This window comes from Mustelus asterias, chromosome 29, assembly GCF_964213995.1.
Source record: "Mustelus asterias chromosome 29, sMusAst1.hap1.1, whole genome shotgun sequence".
Lineage (NCBI taxonomy): Eukaryota > Metazoa > Chordata > Chondrichthyes > Carcharhiniformes > Triakidae > Mustelus > Mustelus asterias.
The window spans coordinates 3,786,912-3,807,086 of NC_135829.1; the positions used below are offsets into that span (position 1 = coordinate 3,786,912).

Sequence of the window (20,175 nt, forward strand, 5' to 3'; positions counted from 1 at the left end):
GGTACAGCACGGGGATAGATACAGAGTAAAGCTCCCTCTACACTGTCCCCATCAAACACTCCCAGGACAGGGACAGCACGGGGTTAGATACAGAGTAAAGCTCCCTCTACACTGTCCCCCATCAAACACTCCCAGGACAGGCACAGCACGGGGTTAGATACAGAGTAAAGCTCCCTCTACACTGTCCTCATCAAACACTTCCAGGACAGGTACAGCACGGTGTTAGATACCGAGTAAAGCTCCCTCTACACTGTCCCCATCAAACACTCCCAGGATAGGTACAGCACGGGGTTAGATACAGAGTAAAGCTCCCTCTGCACTGTCCCCCATCAAACACTCCCAGGACAGCTATAGCACGGGGTTAGATACAGACAAACACCCTCCACCTTACATGCCAAACCCTCCAATAGGGAACTAAGTGTGGGAGGAAACCGGAGCACCCGGAGGAAATCCACGCAGACACGGGGAGAATGTGCAAACTCCACACAGACAGTGACCCAAACCGGGAGTCTAACCCAGATCCCTGGCGCTGTGAGGCAGCAGTGCTAACCCACTGTGCCACCGTGCCGCCCCTATTCTTTGAGAAATAAACCTGTTGGACTTTACCCTGGTGTTGTGAGACTACTTACTGTGCCCACCCCCGTCCAACGCCGGCAACTCCACATCTTGAGAAATAAACTCACCAGTTCTTGTTCCAGAAGTGAGCAAAGACAGTGATGAGGGAGAGCTGGACCAGGATGAAGAGAAGAGCTCCGGTCACTCCAACATATCGCCAAACTGTGCGGCACCCGGCAACCCAACCACACAGGAGAACAAATCAAAAAGGGAAACATTGGTTAGAAAAGAATGAAGATCCGCAGATGAAGAGTGGCTTGACAGAAACAAAATTAATCTTGTTCGCCTGACAGTCACAGGATATAATGATAATGGAGTTAGTGATCAATCTCCACCATTGAGTTCAGATACAGAGCCAGACGTGAGGTGAGGCAAACCTCCAGTACTGGAGAGATTGGGGAGCCAGAGGTCCAAAGACAACTGTTCTTTCTGAGTACGTTTCACTCCCCACAGGGCACAACTCAAATTACTCACCACCTGTATCCCAAAATGAAAGGAATCCATCTAATTCATTAGATGGACCTGATGAAGGAGCGGCGCTCCGAAAGCTCGTGATTCCAAATAAACCTGTTGGACTTTAACCTGGTGTTATGAGACTTCTTACTGTACCCATCTAATTAATTGGCATTTGAATGGATCAATGTAAACTCCTCCACTGTCTCCCAGGGGAATCTGTCCCATAGATTAACCACTCACTCGTAGATTGAAATATCCTCCTTGCTGATTGGTTCTTCTCCATCTGTCTTCATCCAATCACATTTCAGCAACCAGCCCATCCTCAGGAGCTGGTTCCACCAAACAGCCCCCTCAACCCACAGACCCTCCCCCATCCCCATCCCCCTTACACTGTCCCCCATCAAACACACCCAGGGCAGATACAGCACGGAGTTAGATACACAGTAAAGCTCCTTCTACACTGTCCCCCATCAAACACTCCCAGGACAGGTACAGCACAGGGTTAGATACAGAGTAAAGCTCCCTCTACACTGTCCCCATCAAACACTCCCAGGACAGGTACAGCACGGGGTTAGATACAGAGTAAAGCTCCCTCTACACTGTCCCCCATCAAACACTCCCAGGACAGGGACAGCACGGAGTTAGATACAGAGTAAAGCTCCCTCTACACTGTCCCCATCAAACACTCCCAGGACAGGGACAGCACAGGGTTAGATACAGAGTAAAGCTCCCTCTACACTGTCCCCCATCAAACACTCCCAGGACAGGTACAGCACAGGGTTAGATAAAGAGTAAAGCTCCCTCTACACTGTCCCCATCAAACACTCCCAGGACAGGTACAGCACAGGGTTAGATACAGAGTAAAGCTCCCTCTACACTGTCCACATCAAACACTCCCAGGACAGGGACAGCACGGGGTTAGATACAGAGTAAAGCTCCCTCTACACTGTCCCCCTCCAAACACTCCCAGGACAGGTACAGCACGGGGTTAGATACAGAGTAAAGCTCCCTCTACACTGTCCCCATCAAACACGCCCAGGACAGGTAAAGCACAGGGTTAGGTACAAACACCCTCCACTTAACACAGGAACAGGAGGAGGCCATTCAGCCCCTCAGGACTGTTACAAATGACTCTGATTTGAAACCTAAACCAGACGGCAGCAGAAATGAAACTCTCTCCATTAACCCTGTCCATTCCTTTCACCCTTTAACTGTTTACATTCCGGGGAATCTAAGCCCAGTTTGTGGAAAATATCTGCAGGATCTAACTCTTGGAGCCTTGGTCACATTCTGGTGAATCTGTCTCGCACTTATGGGCTAGTATATATGGAGAATTCCGCACAATTGTACAAAGTGCTCCTGATGTGGTCTAACCAGCTCTCCAATCCCCACTGAATCCTGAGTACAGTGGCAGACATTTTGATTTTGTACCTGATCATTGCAGTGAGTGTAACACATATCCCGAAATCTCTGGGCTTTCACAGTTTGTGTCTTTTCACTATTTAAACATTCAGAACTCTTGCCTTTTTGGTTTTAAAATAACTCATCTCGCAATTTCCTGTGCTGAATTCCATTGCCACAATGACACCCACACACCCAATCTATTCACCTCCCTTTCAAATTTCTTTTTTGAATCCCTACAGTGCAGAAAGAGGCCATTCGGCCCATCGAGTCTGCACCGACCACAATCCCACCCCCAGGCTCTATCCCCACAACCATTTCCCCTAACTAATCCCCCTGACACTAAGGGGCAATTTAGCACGGCCAATCCACCTAACCCACACATCTTTGGACTGTGGGGGGAAACCGGAGCACCCGGAGGAAACCCACGCAGACACGGGGAGAACGTGCAGACTCCGCACAGACAGTGTTCCAAGCCGGGAATCGAACCCGGGTCCCTGGCGCTGTGAGGCACCGGTACTAACCACTGTGTCACCGTGCTGCCCTCTCATCTCCGCTACGCACTCACTCGATCACATCAGCAAAGTCATTAACAAACACAACGAATATCAGACCACACAGATCCTTGTGGCCACAGCTACAATCTTGAGTATAAAGAACTAGGAGCAGGAGTAGGCCATCTGGCCCCTCGAGCCTGCTCCGCCATTCAATAAGATCATGGCTGATCTTTTCGTGGACTCAGCTCCACTTACCCACCCGCTCACCATAACCCTTAATTCCTTTACTGTTCAAGAATCTATCCATCCTTGCCTTAAAAACATTCAATGAGGTAGCCTCAACTGCTTCACTGGGCAGGGAATTCCACAGATTCACAACCCTTTGTGTGAAGAAGTTCCTCCTCAACTCAATCCCAAATCTGCTCCCCCTTATTTTGAGGCCGTGTCCCCTCATTCTAATTTCACCCGCCAGTGGAAACAACTTCCCTGCTTCTATCTTATCTATTCCCTTCATAATCTTATATGTTTCCATAAGATCTCCCCTCATTCTTCTGAATTCCAATGAGTATAGCCCCAGTCTACTCAGTCTCTCCTCATAAGCCAACCCTCTCAACTCCGTATTCCTGGATTCAGAACGGGGGGGTTGGGTGGGGTGGGGGGGGGGGGGGGGGTGGGGGGGAACCTGCCAGGGGTCCTGTCTCCTACTGAAAGTGTATTGGCTGCCGGAGATTTGATGCTTCTGCAGTGGAATAGCAGATGCCTCTAGCTTAAACTGGCCATTTGTCTCAGTGTCTCTGCAAACCATTCATCCCACCAAAGCTAGTGTTTTAAGAGGAATGGGGAGAGAATGGGGTGTACAGCAATAAAGTCCTTGATAATTTCTTATCCCCCCACCTGCCCCAGCTGAAGTGATGCACTCCCTGGTCGCAGGGCCACAGCAGTGTGTGAGCTGCCTCACATTCCCTCCAGCCGTGTGTGTAAACACCAGTGACTTCCTGAATCTTCCAATAACATTCCTTGGTTGGGCTGCCACAGAAAGCACCCGGCTTGAGCCTTATCTCTGCTTAGATTGGAGTGGAATTTAACCTTGAACTGATTTCAGCCAATTGTGAAATGGAAGCTCCGAATTCTGGTTCCTTTTGACCCTGCTCCTTCCTGGAGGCCCTGCGGGCGGGGGGAAAGCCACCCTCGCTGGGGACCATTCCTCTTCCAGAGTGGGCATCGGCTAGCTATTTGACTGTGGGGGGCATCACGGCAACACCTAATCCACTAAATCAAAAATTCAAAGATAATTTACATTTATTTCGTACCTTTCACAACCTCCCAAGAGTATATCACAGCCAATGTGTTTTCGAGTGGAGTCACTGTTGTAATGAGGGGAATGTGGCAGCCATTTTGTGCACAGCAAGCTCCCGCAAACAGCAATGCAATAATGAGCAGTTAATCTGTTTCTGTGATGTTGATTGAGGGATAAATTTTGGACGGGACACAACTCTTTGTTGAAATGATTCCACGGGACCTTAGAGAGAGCGCGGTGGCACAGAGGTTAGCACTGCTGCCTCACAGCGCCAGGGACCCGGGTTCAGTTCCTGGCTTGGGTCACCGGCTGTGTGGAGTTTGCACGTTCTCCCCGTGTCTGCGCGGGTTTCCTCCGGGTGCTCCGGTTTTCCTCCCACAATCCAAAAGATGTGCTGGTTAGGTGGATTGGCCGTGCTAAATTACCCCTTAGTGTCAGGGGTAAATGTGTGGGGCTACGGGGATAGGGCCTGGATGGGATTGTGGTCAGGGCAGACTCGATGGGCTGAATGGCCTCCTCCTGCACTGCAGGGATTCTATAACCCTTCATCTGAAAGTGGCACCTCTGACCTTGGGACATCAGCCTGGATACACGCCTGAGTCTCTGGAGTGGGATTTGAACCCACAATCTTCTGGCTCAGCAGCGAGAGTATCCACACTGACACCAATACCAATAACCTCCAATGGGGGAGAGGAAAATGTTAAAGTTTATTTATTAGTGTCACAAGTAGGCTTACATTAACACTGCAATGAAGTTACTGTGAAAATCCCCTTGTCGCCACACTCTGGCGCCTGTTCGGGTACACCGAGGGGGAATTTAGCACGGCCAATGCACCCTAACCAGCACGTCTTTCGGACTGTGGGAGGAAACCGGAGCGCCCGGAGGAAACCCACGCAGACACGGGGAGAATGTGCAGACTCCGCACAGACAGTGACCCAAGTCGGGAATCGAACCCGGGTCCCTGGCGCTGTGAAGCAGCAGCGCTAACCACTGTGCCACCGTGCCGCTGTCAGGTGGTGTGGGCAGGTGGAGTTGGACATTATAGAACGGTACTGATTTATCTGGACTGCGCTGTGTGTGTGTGGCCCTGGTGGGGGTGAGGAGTTTGGAGGGGGAAAAAGGGTTGGGAACTGATGGTGATTGTGGTGCGTTCCTGCCATCTGGTGGCTGTCAGTTGACAATGCGTGTGGTAGCTCCTGGACTTGTGGGCTGTCCTGTCTGGAGAGAATACACATCTCTTTAACCTGTGCTTAATGCTCCCTCCACCCACATTGTCTGTATCTTTAAGATCTGGCTGGTTGTAGGGATTCGCATTCTAATCAGTATTCTGTAACTTGATTTTGTGTCTCTGTGCTGTTTGAGAGCACATTTCCACTCCGTCTGACGAAGGAGCAGCGCTCCGAAAGCTAATGGTATTTGCTACCAAATAAACCTGTTGGACTTTAACCTGGTGTTGTTAAAACTCTTACTGTGTTGACAATGCAGCAGCTTTCAATTCCAATCTCCATCTTCATAGCTACAGAAAGATGCCATTCAGCCCAACCAGTTCATGCCAATGTTTACACTTCACATTAACCTTCTCCTACACATACCTAATACACACTGCACCTGTCGATAAAAAACACACAAAACATCTTCCCTCTCAATCAACTCTCTCTCAACCCGGTTCTAACCTGTCCATAAAGCAGGAAGATGTTAATAGAAAAGCAGTCAGCAATCCTCACAGTGAAATGAAGGGTAACAGAATAGAAGAGAGAGGTACAGGGACTGGGAGGAAAGCGAATCATAGGTTACAGCACAGACGCAGGCCATTTGGCCCATTGCGTCCATGCTTCTCAGCCTTTTGGCTAAGATCAAGTGTAGTATGGTCGGCAGCCCATGGTCGGCCGCACTTGGTTGAGGTCATTGGGTTACACTGAAGCTTCATATGTTTCATATGAAGCAATTTTTAAAAGCAGCATCTCGGCCTTTTGGCTAAGATGCAAATGAGCTCAAGTCTTGGAGGAGGAACCTCCCCCTTCTCCAATCAGCTTGGCTCATGTAGATCAGGCCCAGGACAGGGTGATTTGGTCGCTCGCCCTGTCTTGTCAGCCTGGATCTGAAATGTCTCAACTTGTTGAGACTCTGAATTGGATTTGATTTGATTGAATTGGAAAAGTATTTTTTTTAAAAGATTTGGCCCATTGCGTCCATGCTAGCTCTCTGTAGGAGCAAATCGCTTAGTGCAACTCCCCCACCCAACCCCGATAATGATCCCATTCCCAGTCTGCCTCCACCACACTCTGGGGCCGTGCATTCCTGACCCGAGCCACTCGCCGTGTGAGGAGCTTTCCTCGCGTCGCAGTCACTTCTTTTGTCATTTACCTTCAATCTGCGTCGTCTGGTTCTCAACCCATCCGCCAACAGGAACAATTTCTCCCTCTCTACTCTGTCCAGACCCCTCATGATTTTGTACATCTCTGTCAAATCTCTCCTCAGCCCAGGGAAACAGTCCCAACGTCTCCACTCTATAACTGCGGCCCCTCGTACCTAGAACCATTCTCGTGAATGGTCTCTGCATTCTGTCTCTAACGCCTTCACATCTCTCCTAAAGTCTGGTGCCCAGAACTGGATGCAATCCTGCATCTGAGGCTGACCCTCCTTATAACCCCCTTGCCTGCATTCTGTTAGTAAAGTCTAGGATGCTCTACGCTTTATTAACTGTTCTCTCAACCTGCCCTGCCACCTTCAATGATTTATGCACAAAGACACCCAGGTCCCTGTGTTCCTGCACCCGCTGTAGAGTGAAGGTGTAGATGGGCGACACAGTGGGTTAGCACTGCTGCCTCACTGCGCCAGGGACCCGGGTTTGATTCCCGGCTCGGGTCACTCTCTGTGTGGAGTCTGCACATTCTCCCCGTGTCTGCGTGGGTTTCCTCCCACGGTCTGAAAAATGTGCTGGTTAGGGTGCATTGACCCGAACAGGCGCCGGAGTGTGGCGACTAGGGGAATTTCACAGTAACTTCATTGCAGTGTTAATGTAAACCTTACTTGTGACTAATAAATAAACTTTAACTTTAGTTGTACCATTTATTTGATATCAGAGTCATAGAGGTTTACAGCATGGAAACAGGCCCTTCGGCCCAACTTGTCCATGCCGCTTCTATTTTTAACCCCTAAGCTAGTCCTAATTGCCCGTATTTGGCCCATATCCCTCTATACCCATCTTACCCATGCTTTTTAAAAGACAAAATTGTACCCGCCTCTACTACTAACTCTGGCAGCTCGTTCCAGATACTCACCACCCTCTGTGTGAAAAAATTGCCCGTCTGGACACTTTTGTGTCTCTCCCCTCTTAACTTAAACCTATGCCCTCTAGTTTTAGACTCCCCTACCTTTGGGAAAAGATATTGACTATCTACCTTGTCTATGCCCCTCATTATTTTATAGACCTCTATAAGGTCACCCCTCAGCCTCCTACGCTCCAGAGAAAAAAGTCCCAGTCTATCCAGCCACTCCTTATAACTCAAACCATGAAGTCCCAGTAGCATCCTAGTAAATCTTTTCTGCACTCTTTCTCGTTTAATAATATCCTTTCTTCTAGTTTAATAATATCCTTGTCCATGTGCATAGATCCCTGAAAGTTGGCACCCAGGTTGATAGGGTAAGAAGGCGTACGGAGTGTTAGCTTTTATTGGTAGAGGGATTGAGTTTCGGAGCCAGGAGGTCAAGTTGCAACTGTACAAAACTCTGGTGCGGCCGCACTTGGAGTATTGCGTACAGTTCTGGTCGCCGCATTATAGGAAAGATGTGGAAGCATTGGAAAGGGTGCAGAGGAGATTTACTAGGATGTTGCCTGGTATGGTGGGAAGGTCTTATGAGGAAAGGCTGAGGGACTTGAGGCTGTTTTCGTTAGAGAGAAGGTTAAGAGGTGACTTAATAGAAGCATACAAGATGATCAGAGGATTAGATAGGGTGGATAGTGAGAGCTTTTTTCCTCGGATGGTGATGGCTAGCACAAGGGGACATAGCTTTAAATTGAGGGGTGATAGATGTAGGACGGATGTCAGAGGTAGGTTCTTCACTCAGAGAGTAGTAAGGGCATGGAATGCCCTGCCTGCAGCAGTAGTGGACTCGACAACATTAAGGGCATTTAAATGGTCATTGGATAAACATATGGATGATGTTGGAATAGTGTAGGTTAGATGGGCTTTAGATTGGTTTCACTGGTCGGCGCAACATTGAGGGCCGAAGGGCCTGTACTGCGCTGTAATGTTCTATGTTCTTTGCATTCTCTTCAACCAAACCTAATTGCTTCACACTTCTCTGCATTGAATGTCACTTGTCTGCCAATTTCCCGCAGCAGGTCCATGTTGTTTCGAATGTTATACACTGTCCTCCTCACAGTTCACAATGCTTCAAAAGTTTACAGACTGCAAATTGTGCCCTGATCATCAATATATATCAGAAAAAGCAGGGGTCGTAACATCGATCCCCGGGGAACTCCACTACAAAACTCTGAGCTATAACTTTGTACAAGTCTGTCGTGTGGTATGACATCAAACACCTTTTGGAAAGTCCATGCATGTCACATCATCAGTATTGCCCTCATCAAACCTCTCTGTTACCCCTTCAAAAAACTCCAGACAGTTAATTAAACACAAACTACCCTTAACAAATCAAAGCTAACTTTCCTTAATTAACCCATGATGCGGAGATGCCGGCGTTGGACTGGGGTGGGCACAGTAAGAAGTCTCACAACACCAGGTTAAAATCCAACTGGCTTATTTGGAATCACAAGCTTTCGGAGCGCCGCTCCTTCGTCGGGTGAGTGGAGAGTTGGGTTCACAAACACAGCATATATAGACAAAGACACAATTGCAAGATAATGTTTGGAATGCAAGTCTTCCAACCATTATCTTGCAATTGTGTCTTTGTCTATATATGCCGTGTTTGTGAAACTCTCCACTCACCTGAGGAAGGAGCAGCGCTCCGAAAGCTCGTGATACCAAATAAACCTGTTGGACTTTAACCTGGTGTTGTGAGACTTCCTAATTAATTAACTCAGATTTGTCCACATGGCCATTAATTTTGTTCCGAATTATAGTTTCTAGAAGCTTCCCCACCCCTGAGTTAAGCTGACTGGCCTGCAATTGCTGGGTTTATCTTTACATACTTTTTGGAACAGGAGTGGGACATTTGCAAATCTCCAGCCGTCTGACATCTCCCTGAGTCTGAGGAAGACTGGAAAATCATGGTCAGTGCGTCCGCAATGTCCACTCTCATTTCCCTCAGTATCCTGGGATGTATCTCACCCAGTCAACTTTAAATAGAGAGCAAAACCTCCCCTTATCAATTTTACATCTTTCAAATGTCTGAACTGCCGCCTGCTTCATTACGACTGGTGCGGTGTCTCTCCCAGGAATGAGGGAGGCAGAGATATACAGACCTTAGATAGGGTTAGGGGGGGAAGACTATCGGGTCCTATCCAGGAACGAAGGGTTTGTCAAATGAGGAATGGTTGAGGAGTCTGGGTCTGTATTCAATGGAGTTTAGAAGGACAAAGGGGGGATCTAATTGAAACTTACAGAAGACCGAGAGGCCTGGATAGAGTGGACGTGGAGAGGATGTTTCCACTGGTGGGAGAGGCTAGAACTCGAGGGCACAACCTCAGAGTGAAGGGGCACTCCTTTAAAACTGAGATGAGGAGGAATTTCTTCAGCCAGAGGGTGGTGAATCTGTGGAACTCTTTGCCACAGAAGGCTGTGGAGGCCAGGTCATTGAGTGTCTTTAAGACAGAGATAGATAGGTTCTTGATTAAGAAGGGGTTCAGGGGTTATGGGGAAAAGGCAGGAGAATGGGGATGAGAAAAACATCAGCCATGATTGAATGGCGGGGCAGACTCGATGGGCCGAGTGGCCTAATTCTGCTCCTATATCTTATGGTCTTATGGGTAGACCACTGAAGGACTATCGCATAAGAACATGAAGATAAGAAATAGGAGGAGTGGACCATTCAGCCCGTCAACTCTGTCCCACTTCAATACAATCATGGCTCATTACTGGCCGGTCCCCAGACCCCCTAATTCCCCGAGAGACCAAAAATCTCAGTCTGAAAATAAATTCAGTGATGGAGCATCCGCAAGCCTCTGGGTAGAGAATTCCAAATTTCACAATCCTTCCAGTGAAGGGCTGGTGCAGAGTTGATGGGCCCAATGGCCACTTTCTGCATTGTACCAGTCCATGACTCTGTGATAACTGGGACACGGCCAGGCCTGAGCCAATGTTCTGGTGGGGGAATTGAAGCAGGAAACAGGGAAGTTTGAATTTGTGCAACATTTAACCTCTTCCCCACCTGTGGGGTGGTTATGAGCTCCAGTCTTCTGTTCCTGCTCTGAGTTAACCGCTCCCACACAGGGTAAAATATCCCTGAGCTCAGGGAGGGAGGAATCAGTGAAAATTCCTCTTGCTGATCACTATCCAGTGATGCCGAATCCTCACAATATAGAAGGAGGAGGCCATTCGGCCCATCAAGCCTGTACCGACCACAATCCCATCCAGGCCCTATTCCCATAACCCCACACATTTACCCTGCTGATCCCCCTGACACTAAGGGGCAATTTATCACGGCCAATCAACCTAACCTTTGGCGTGTGGGAGGAAACTGGAGCTCCCGGAGGAAACCCACGCAGACACGGGGAGAACGTGCAGACTCCACACAGACAGTGACCCAAGTCGGGAATCGAACCCGGGTCCTGGAGCTGTGAGGCAGCCGTGCTAACCATTGTGCCACCGTGTCGTGCTGTGTGTGTGTGTGTGTGCGTGTGTGTGAGCGCGTGCGTGCGTGTATTTGTTTGGTATCAGGTGCAGGACGGATCAGTTGGGGCTGCACCCCAGGGTTGAATAGCATGTTGTCACTCACTGTCTCCCTGCCATACGTGAAGTAGAGTCACTGGGGTCAGGCAGTGGAGGCTGCCAGAGGCCTCCGGAATCCCAGCACTAACCCACGGTGTTATTGGGGATGTGGAGGGGAGTTGTCAAAATTCCCGCTCTGTCACTCACCGTGCAGGAAGGACTCATCCGGAATAAAAAAGGCTGCAGCGGAAATCCCGACAAGGATCAAGAACTTCAAAAACCAGAACCTGCAACAGAGACAGCAGAGTGACTGAGAGACACGGCGACTGAGAGACACGGCGACTGAGAGACACGGCGACTGAGAGACACGGCGACTGAGAGACACGGCGACTGAGAGACACGGCGACTGAGAGACACGGTGACTGAGAGACACGGCGACTGAGAGACACAGCGACTGAGAGACACGGCGACTGAGAGACACTGCGACTGAGAAACTGAGAGACACGGCGACTGAGCGACACGGCGACTGAGAGACACGGCGACTGAGAGACGCGGCGACTGAGAGACACGGCGACTGAGAGACACGGTGACTGAGAGACACGGCGACTGAGAGACACGGCGACTGAGAGACACGGCGACTGAGAGACACGGCGACTGAGAGACGCGGCGACTGAGAGACACGGCGACTGAGAGACACAGCGACTGAGAGACACGGCGACTGAGAGACACTGCGACTGAGAGACTGAGAGACACGGCGACTGAGAGACACGGCGACTGAGAGACACGGCGACTGAGAGACACGGCGACTGAGAGACACGGTGACTGAGAGACACGGCGACTGAGAGACACAGCGACTGAGAGACACGGCGACTGAGAGACACTGCGACTGAGAGACTGAGAGACACGGCGACTGAGAGACACGGCGACTGAGAGACGCGGCGACTGAGAGACGCGGCGACTGAGAGACACGGCGACTGAGAGACTGAGAGACACGGTGACTGAGAGACACGGCGACTGAGAGACACGGCGACTGAGAGACACGGCGACTGAGAGACACGGCGACTGAGAGACACGGCGACTGAGAGACGCGGCGACTGAGAGACACGGCGACTGAGAGACACGTCTACTGAGAGACACTGCGACTGAGAGACACTGCGACTGAGAGACACGGTGACTGAGAGACTGAGAGACACGGCGACTGAGAGACACGGCGACTGAGAGACATGGCGACTGAGAGACACGGCGACCGAGAGACACGGCGACTGAGAGACACGGCGACTGAGAGACACGGCGTCTGAGAGACACGGCGACTGAGAGACACGGCGACTGAGAGACACGGTGACTGAGAGACTGAGAGACACGGCGACTGAGAGACACGGCGACTGAGAGACACGGTGACTGAGAGACTGAGAGACACGGCGACTGAGAGACACGGCGACTGAGAGACACGGCGACTGAGAGACACGGCGACTGAGAGACACGGCGACTGAGAGACACGGCGACCGAGAGACACAGCGACTGAGAGACACGGTGACTGAGAGACACGGTGACTGAGAGACACGGCGACTGAGAGACATGGTGACTGAGAGACACGGTGACTGAGAGACACGGCGACTGAGAGACACGGTGACTGAGAGACACGGTGACTGAGAGACACGGCGACTGAGAGACACGGTGACTGAGAGACACGGTGACTGAGAGACACGGTGACTGAGAGACACGGCGACTGAGAGACACGGTGACTGAGAGACACGGCGACTGAGAGACACGGCGACTGAGAGACACGGCGACTGAGAGACACTGCGACTGAGAGACACGGCGACTGAGAGACACTGCGACTGAGAGACACGGCGACTGAGAGACACGGCGACTGAGAGACACAGCGACTGAGAGACTGAGAGACACGGCGACTGAGAGACACGGTGACTGAGAGACACGGCGACTGAGAGACACGGCGACTGAGAGACACGGCGACTGAGAGACTGAGAGACACTGCGACTGAGAGACTGAGAGACACGGCGACTGAGAGACACGGCGACTGAGAGACACGGCGACTGAGAGACACGGCGACTGAGAGACACGGCGACTGAGAGACACGGCGACTGAGAAACTGAGAGACACGGTGACTGAGAGACACGGTGACTGAGAGACACGGTGACTGAGAGACACGGCGACTGAGAGACACGGCGACTGAGAGACACGGTGACTGAGAGACACGGTGACTGAGAGACACGGCGACTGAGAGACACGGTGACTGAGAGACACGGCGACTGAGAGACACGGCGACACAGTGACTGAGAGACACTGTGACACAGAAACACTGCATTTGGCTGGCTGGTGACTCAGAGTCTACCCTTTCTTTCTCTCTCACAGAGACAAATTGTGTTAGGCCAGTTACCCATTGTGGACCATCGCTCTGAAATCACGACTGGACTTGACGTTGAAGAGGAGCACACACAGTAACAGGTAGAAGCAGGCTGTTCCGAAACAGACTCTATACACGGCTGAGTATCCGATTAACATGTCACAGTCGAAGCCTGGCTGGAGCTGTTCACAAAATACTCGGAAGAAAGGCACCTGAAACAGAAAGAATCAAAGCTTTTGTGAAGAGACTGGGAACCGAGACCAAATCCACACAGGATATATGTACACCACAGCGTCCCGACCAACACTGACACTGAGACATCAGCTCGGGAATGGGAGATAGCAGAGTGAGGCCATTCAGCCCATCTTCCTGATCCTCCCAGAGCCCCACATACACTCCCCCCTATCACAGGGTGGGCACGGTGGCACAGTGGTTAGCACTGCTGCCTCACAGTGCCAGGGACCCGGGTTCGGTTCCCGGGCTTGGGTCACCGTCTGTGCGGAGTCTGCACGTTCTCCCCGTGTCTGCGTGGGTTTCCTCCCACATTCCCTAAGACGTGCTGGTTAGGGGTGCATTGGCCGTGCTAAATTCTCCCTCAGTGTTACCCGAACAGGCGCCGGGCTGTGGCGACTAGGGGATTTTCACAGTAACTTCATTGCAGTGTTAATGTAAGCCTTACTTGTGACTAATAAATAAACGTTTTATAAAAATGACTCTACCCACCCATTTAACCCCCTCCCACATCCCCATGGACACTCTCCCTGAATGAGGGGACAATAGGAATTGGGGATATGTGACATTTGAGATATCTCTGAGAGTTGCAGGGCTGGAGGGGGTTCCAGAGAGAGGCGAGGCACGGAGAGAGGAGGAGACGGTGTTAGAGGAGGTTCAGGACAAGGAGGTGGGTGCAGAGGAAGTACTTACACTCTCCCTAACTGACTCTGTGACTGTTCTGGAGAGCAGGAGACAGCAGCTTGTTGAACTCACAATGTGATACAAAGTGTACATCATCCGGCTCCCAGACGACACTTTAATCCCTGGAAGAAAAGGACAGCAGAGGGAGCACGGCGAGGGCCCACAGCAGCAGCAGATCTATCACAGGGAGAGATGAGACAGCTGGTTACACGCGGTAACGTGATATAAACAAGCAGAAAGCAGAGAACAAAACCGAGAACTTACAGCCTGTGCTGAACTCTCCACACGTCCACCCTCATTTCAGTGTCTGTTCACCAAAATCAGCACTGTCAGAACCGGAGAGTGAAACACTTTCCACTTCAACTGAACCCTGTCCCCATCAAACACTGTTGTGGAGATGCCGGCGTTGGACTGGGGTGAACACAGTAAGAGTTTTAACAACACCAGGTTAAAAAGTCCAACAGGTTTATTTGGTAGAGGGAGCTTTACTCTGTATCTAACCCCATGCTGTACCTGCCCTGGGAGTGTTTGATGGGAACAGTGTAGAGGGAGCTTTACTCTGTATCTAACCCCGTGCTGTACCTGTCCTGGGAGTGTTTGATGGGGACAGTGTAGAGGGAGCTTTACTCTGTATCTAACCCCGTGCTGTACCTGTCCTGGGAGTGTTTGATGGGGGACAGTGTAGAGGGTGCTTTACTCTGTATCTAACCCCGTGCTGTACCTGTCCTGGGAGTGTTTGATGGGGACAGTGTAGAGGGAGCTTTACTCTGTATCTAACCCCGTGCTGTACCTGTCCTGGGAGTGTTTGATGGGAACAGTGTAGAGGGAGCTTTACTCTGTATCTAACCCCGTGCTGTACCTGTCCTGGGTGTGTTTGATGGGGACAGTGTAGAGGGAGCTTTACTCTGTATCTAACGCCGTGCTGTACCTGTCCTGGGAGTGTTTGATGGGGACAGTGTAGAGGGAGCTTTACTCTGTATCTAACCCCGTGCTGTACCTGTCCTGGGAGTGTTTGATGGGGGACAGTGTAGAGGGAGCTTTACTCTGTATCTAACCCTGTGTTGTACCTGTCCTGGGAGTGTTTGATGGGGACTGTGTAGAGGGAGCTTTACTCTGTATCTAACCCCGTGCTGTACCTGTCCTGGGAGTGTTTGATGGGGGACAGTGTAGAGGGAGCTTTACTCTGTATCTAACCCTGTGTTGTACCTGTCCTGGGAGTGTTTGATGGGGACAGTGTAGAGGGAGCTTTACTCTGTATCTAACCCTGTGTTGTACCTGTCCTGGGAGTGTTTGATGAGCACAGTAAGAGTTTTAACAACACCAGGTTAAAGTTGATTTTGTGTCTCTGTGCACTGTTTGAGAGCACATTTCCACTCCATCTGACGAAGGAGCAGCGCTCCGAAAGCTTATGGTATTTGCTACCAAATAAACCTGTTGGACTTTAACCTGGTGTTGTTAAAACTCTTACTGTGCTCATCAAACACTCCCAGGACAGGTACAGCACGGGGTTAGATACAGAGTAAAGCTTCCTCTACACTGTCCCCCATCAAACACTCCCAGGACAGGTACAGCATGGGGTTAGATACAGAGTAAAGCTCCCTCTGCACTGTCCCCCATCAAACACTCCCAGGACAGGTACAGCACGGGGTTAGATACAGAGTAAAGCTTCCTCTACACTGTCCCCCATCAAACACTCCCAGGACAGGTACAGCACGGGGTTAGATACAGAGTAAAGCCCCCTCTACACTGTCCCCATCAAACACTCCCAGGACAGGTACAGCACGGGGTTAGATACAGAGTAAAGCTCCCTCTACACTGTCCCCCATCAAACACTCCCAGGACAGGTACAGCACAGCGTTAGATACAGAGTAAAGCTCCCTCTACACTGCCCCCATCAAACACTTCCAAAGAACAAAGAACAGTACAGCACAGGAAACAGGCCCTTCGGCCCTCCAAGCCTGTGCCGCTCCTTGGTCCAACTAGACCATTCGTTTGTATCCCTCCATTCCCAGACTGCTCATGAGACTATCCAGGTAAGTCTTAAACGATGTCAGCGTGCCTGCCTCCACCACCCTACTTGGCAGCGCATTCCAGGCCCCCACCACCCTCTGTGTAAAAAACGCCCCTCTGATATCTGATTTATACCTCGCCCCTCTCACCTTGAGCCTGTGACCCCTCGTGATCGTCACCTCCGACGTGGGAAAAAGCTTCCCACTGTTCACCCTATCTATACCCATCAAACACTCCCAGGACAGGTACAGCACGGGGTTAGATACAGAGTAAAGCTCCCTCTACACTGTCCCCATCAAATACTCCCAGGACAGGTACAGCACGGGGTTAGATACAGAGTAAAGCTCCCTCTACACTGTCCCCCATTAAACACTCCCAGGACAGGTACAGAACGGGGTTAGATACAGAGTAAAGCTCCCTCTACACTGTCCCCATCAAACACTCCCAGGACAGGTACAGCACGGGGTTAGATACAGAGTAAAGATCATAAGACCATAAGACATAGGAGCAGAATTGGGCCACTCGGCCCATCGAGTCTGCTCCGCCATTCAATCATGGCTGATATTTTTCTCATCCCCATTCTCCTGCCTTTTCCCCATAACCCCTGATCCCCTTATTAATCAAGAACCTATCTATCTCTGTCTTAAAGACACTCAGTGACCTGGCCTCCACAGCCTTCTGCGGCAAAGAGTTCCACAGATTCACCACTCTCTGGCTGAAGAAATTCCTCCTCATCTCTGTTTTAAAGGATCGTCCCTTTAGCCTGAGATTGTGCTAGTTTTTCCTACTAGTGGAAACATCCTCTCCACGTCCACTCTATCCAGGCCTCGCAGTGTCCTGTAAGTTTCAATAAGATCCCCCCTCATCCTTCTAAACTCCAACGAGTACAGACCCAGAGTCCTCAACCATCCCTCTACACTGACCTCAGCCTCTGCCTTTTGCAATCTCCAGTCCCTGGCCCAGTTGTGACTTTGTGTTCCCCACATAATCCTCAGTGCGGGATATATCTCAGGTTTGAGAGCAAGCCCACTGGACTGAGACTCGGCCAATGCTTCTGAGGAAGAGTCACACAGACTCGAAACATTAACTCTGCTTCTCTCTCCACAGCCGCTCCCAGTGCTGCGAGGTATTTGCACCATTTTCTGTTTTTATTTCAGATTTCCAGCGTCTGCAGGACCTTGCTTCCAATTTCACACGGGGCCCTGAGCAGCTGGACTCAACGCCTCATTCCCACTTCTAATGTAGAACGGGGTGAAGGGGTGAACCTGTCCCTTCCTCTTTGCCAGACAGTGATGGGCTGGTACCGTGTGCTGGATTGTCCTGGGAAAATGTACCGGCCCACTCAGAAATCAGGGACACCCTCTCTGAGCCGGGGCCAAAGGCCACAGACTGGTTCACTCAATACCTCGGGAAGAGTTTAACAAGTGAGCCAGTCAGGAACTCTCAGATACCCGTGATGTCACGACAATCCAAGGTGCTTTCTCTGTAAACTCAAGGAGATTAAAGGAGCTGTTCCAAACAGGAAATTCTCATGCGCTGGAGCGGAAAACGCACAGATTACACTGGATTAAAGTTAATCCAATTTTAACCTGTGCTGCAGGGGTTGCTTCAGGCCAAACTGAGAAAGATTCACATAATTCAATCCCTCACTTTCTTGTTCCATGAAGGTGCTGACTCTCACTGGGATACAGTTCCTGAAGGTGCTGACTCTCACTGGGATACAGTTCCTGAAGGTGCTGACTCGCACTGGGATACAGTTCCTGAAGGTGCTGACTCGCACTGGGATACAGTTCCTGAAGGTGCTGACTCTCACTGGGATACAGTTCCTGAAGGTGCTGACTCTCACTGGGATACAGTTCCTGAAGGTGCTGACTCTCACTGGGATACAGTTCCTGAAGGTGCTGACTCTCACTGGGATACAGTTCCTGAAGGTGCTGACTCTCACTGGGATACAGTTCCTGAAGGTGCTGACTCGCACTGGGATACAGTTCCTGAAGGTGCTGACTCTCACTGGGATACAGTTCCTGAAGGTGCTGACTCTCACTGGGGGGACAGTTCCTGAAGGCGCTGACTCTCACTGGGACACAGTTCCTGAAGGTGCTGACTCTCACTGGGATACAGTTCCTGAAGGTGTTGACTCTCACTGGAGGACAGTTCCTGAAGGTGCTGACTCTCACTGGGATACAGTTCCTGAAGGTGCTGACTCTCACTGGGATACAGTTCCTGAAGGTGCTGACTCTCACTGGGGGACAGTTCCTGAAGGTGCTGACTCTCACTGGGATACAGTTCCTGAAGGTGCTGACTCTCACTGGGATACAGTTCCTGAAGGTGATGATTCTCACTGGGATACTGTTCCTGAAGATGCTGACTCTCACTGGGATACAGTTCCTGAAGGTGCTGACTCTCACTGGGATACTGTTCCTGAAGGTGCTGACTCTCACTGGGATACAGTTCCTGAAGGTGATGATTCTCACTGGGGGACAGTTCCTGAAGGTGATGATTCTCACTGGGGGACAGTTCCTGAAGGTGCTGACTCTCACTGGGATACAGTTCCTGAAGGTGCTGACTCTCACTGGGATACAGTTCCTGAAGGTGCTGACTCTCACTGGGATACAGTTCCTGAAGGTGCTGACTCTCACTGGGATACAGTTCCTGAAGGTGCTGACTCTCACTGGGATACAGTTCCTGAAGGTGCTGACTCTCACTGGGACACAGTTCTTGAAGGTGCTGACACTCACTGGGATACAGTTCCTGAAGGTGCCGACTCTCACTGGGATACAGTTCCTGAAGGTGCTGACTCTCACTGGGATACAGTTCCTGAGGGTGCTGACTTTCACTGGGACACAGTTCCTGAAGGTGCTGACTCTCACTGGGATACAGTTCCTGAAGGTGCTGATTCTCACTGGAGGACAGTTCCTGAAGGTGCTGACTCTCACTGGGATACAGTTCCTGAAGGTGCTGACTCTCACTGGGATACAGTTCCTGAAGGTGCTGACTCTCACTGGGATACAGTTCCTGAAGGTGCTGACTCTCACTGGGATACAGTTCCTGAAGGTGCTGACTCTCACTGGGATACAGTTCCTGAAGGTGCTGACTCTCACTGGGATACAGTTCCTGAAGGTGCTGACACTCACTGGGATACAGTTCCTGAAGGTGCTGACCCTCACTGGGATACAGATAAATAAGAAACTTGTATTTGTGTAGCACTTTTCACAACTAAGGCTCACGCAAAAGTGCTTTACTGCCAATTAATTATTTCTTGAAATGCAATCCCCATTGTGAGAAAGTGCTGCCTCACACCCCTCTGACAGTGCAGCACTCCCTCAGCACCGACCCTCTGACAGTGCGGCACTCCCTCAGCACTGACCCTCTGACAGTGCGGCACTCCCTCAGCACCGACCCTCTGACAGTGCGGCACTCCCTCAGCACTGACCCTCTGACAGTGCGGCACTCCCTCAGCACTGACCCTCTGACAGTGCGGCACTCCCTCAGCACTGACCCTCTGACAGTGTGGCACTCCCTCAGCACTGACCCTCTGACAGTGCGGCACTCCCTCAGCACTGACCCTCTGACAGTGTGGCACTCCCTCAGCAATGACCCTCTGACAGTGCAGCACTCCCTCAGCACCGACCCTCTGACAGTGCGGCACTCCCTCAGCACTGACCCTCTGACAGTGCGGCACTCCCTCAGCACTGACCCTCTGACAGTGCGGCACTCCCTCAGCACTGACCCTCTGATAGTGTGGCACTCCCTCAGCACTGACCCTCTGACAGTGCGGCACTCCCT

At 50.9% G+C, this 20,175-nt stretch overlaps 1 protein-coding gene across 1 annotated transcript in view; it reads right to left on the minus strand.

Annotated features, from left to right (window-relative positions):
• serinc4 (serine incorporator 4) overlaps positions 1-20,175 on the minus strand; it is a 36,089-nt gene that overhangs the window by 10,329 nt on the left and 5,585 nt on the right. The window contains exons 2-5 of the mRNA XM_078199977.1: positions 14,389-14,556; positions 13,498-13,676; positions 11,307-11,386; positions 684-777 (exon numbers count right to left, since the gene is read on the minus strand). Coding sequence (XP_078056103.1) covers positions 684-777; positions 11,307-11,386; positions 13,498-13,676; positions 14,389-14,475 — 440 coding nt within the window. The 5' untranslated portion in view covers positions 14,476-14,556. The remainder of the gene's footprint in view (positions 1-683; positions 778-11,306; positions 11,387-13,497; positions 13,677-14,388; positions 14,557-20,175) is intronic.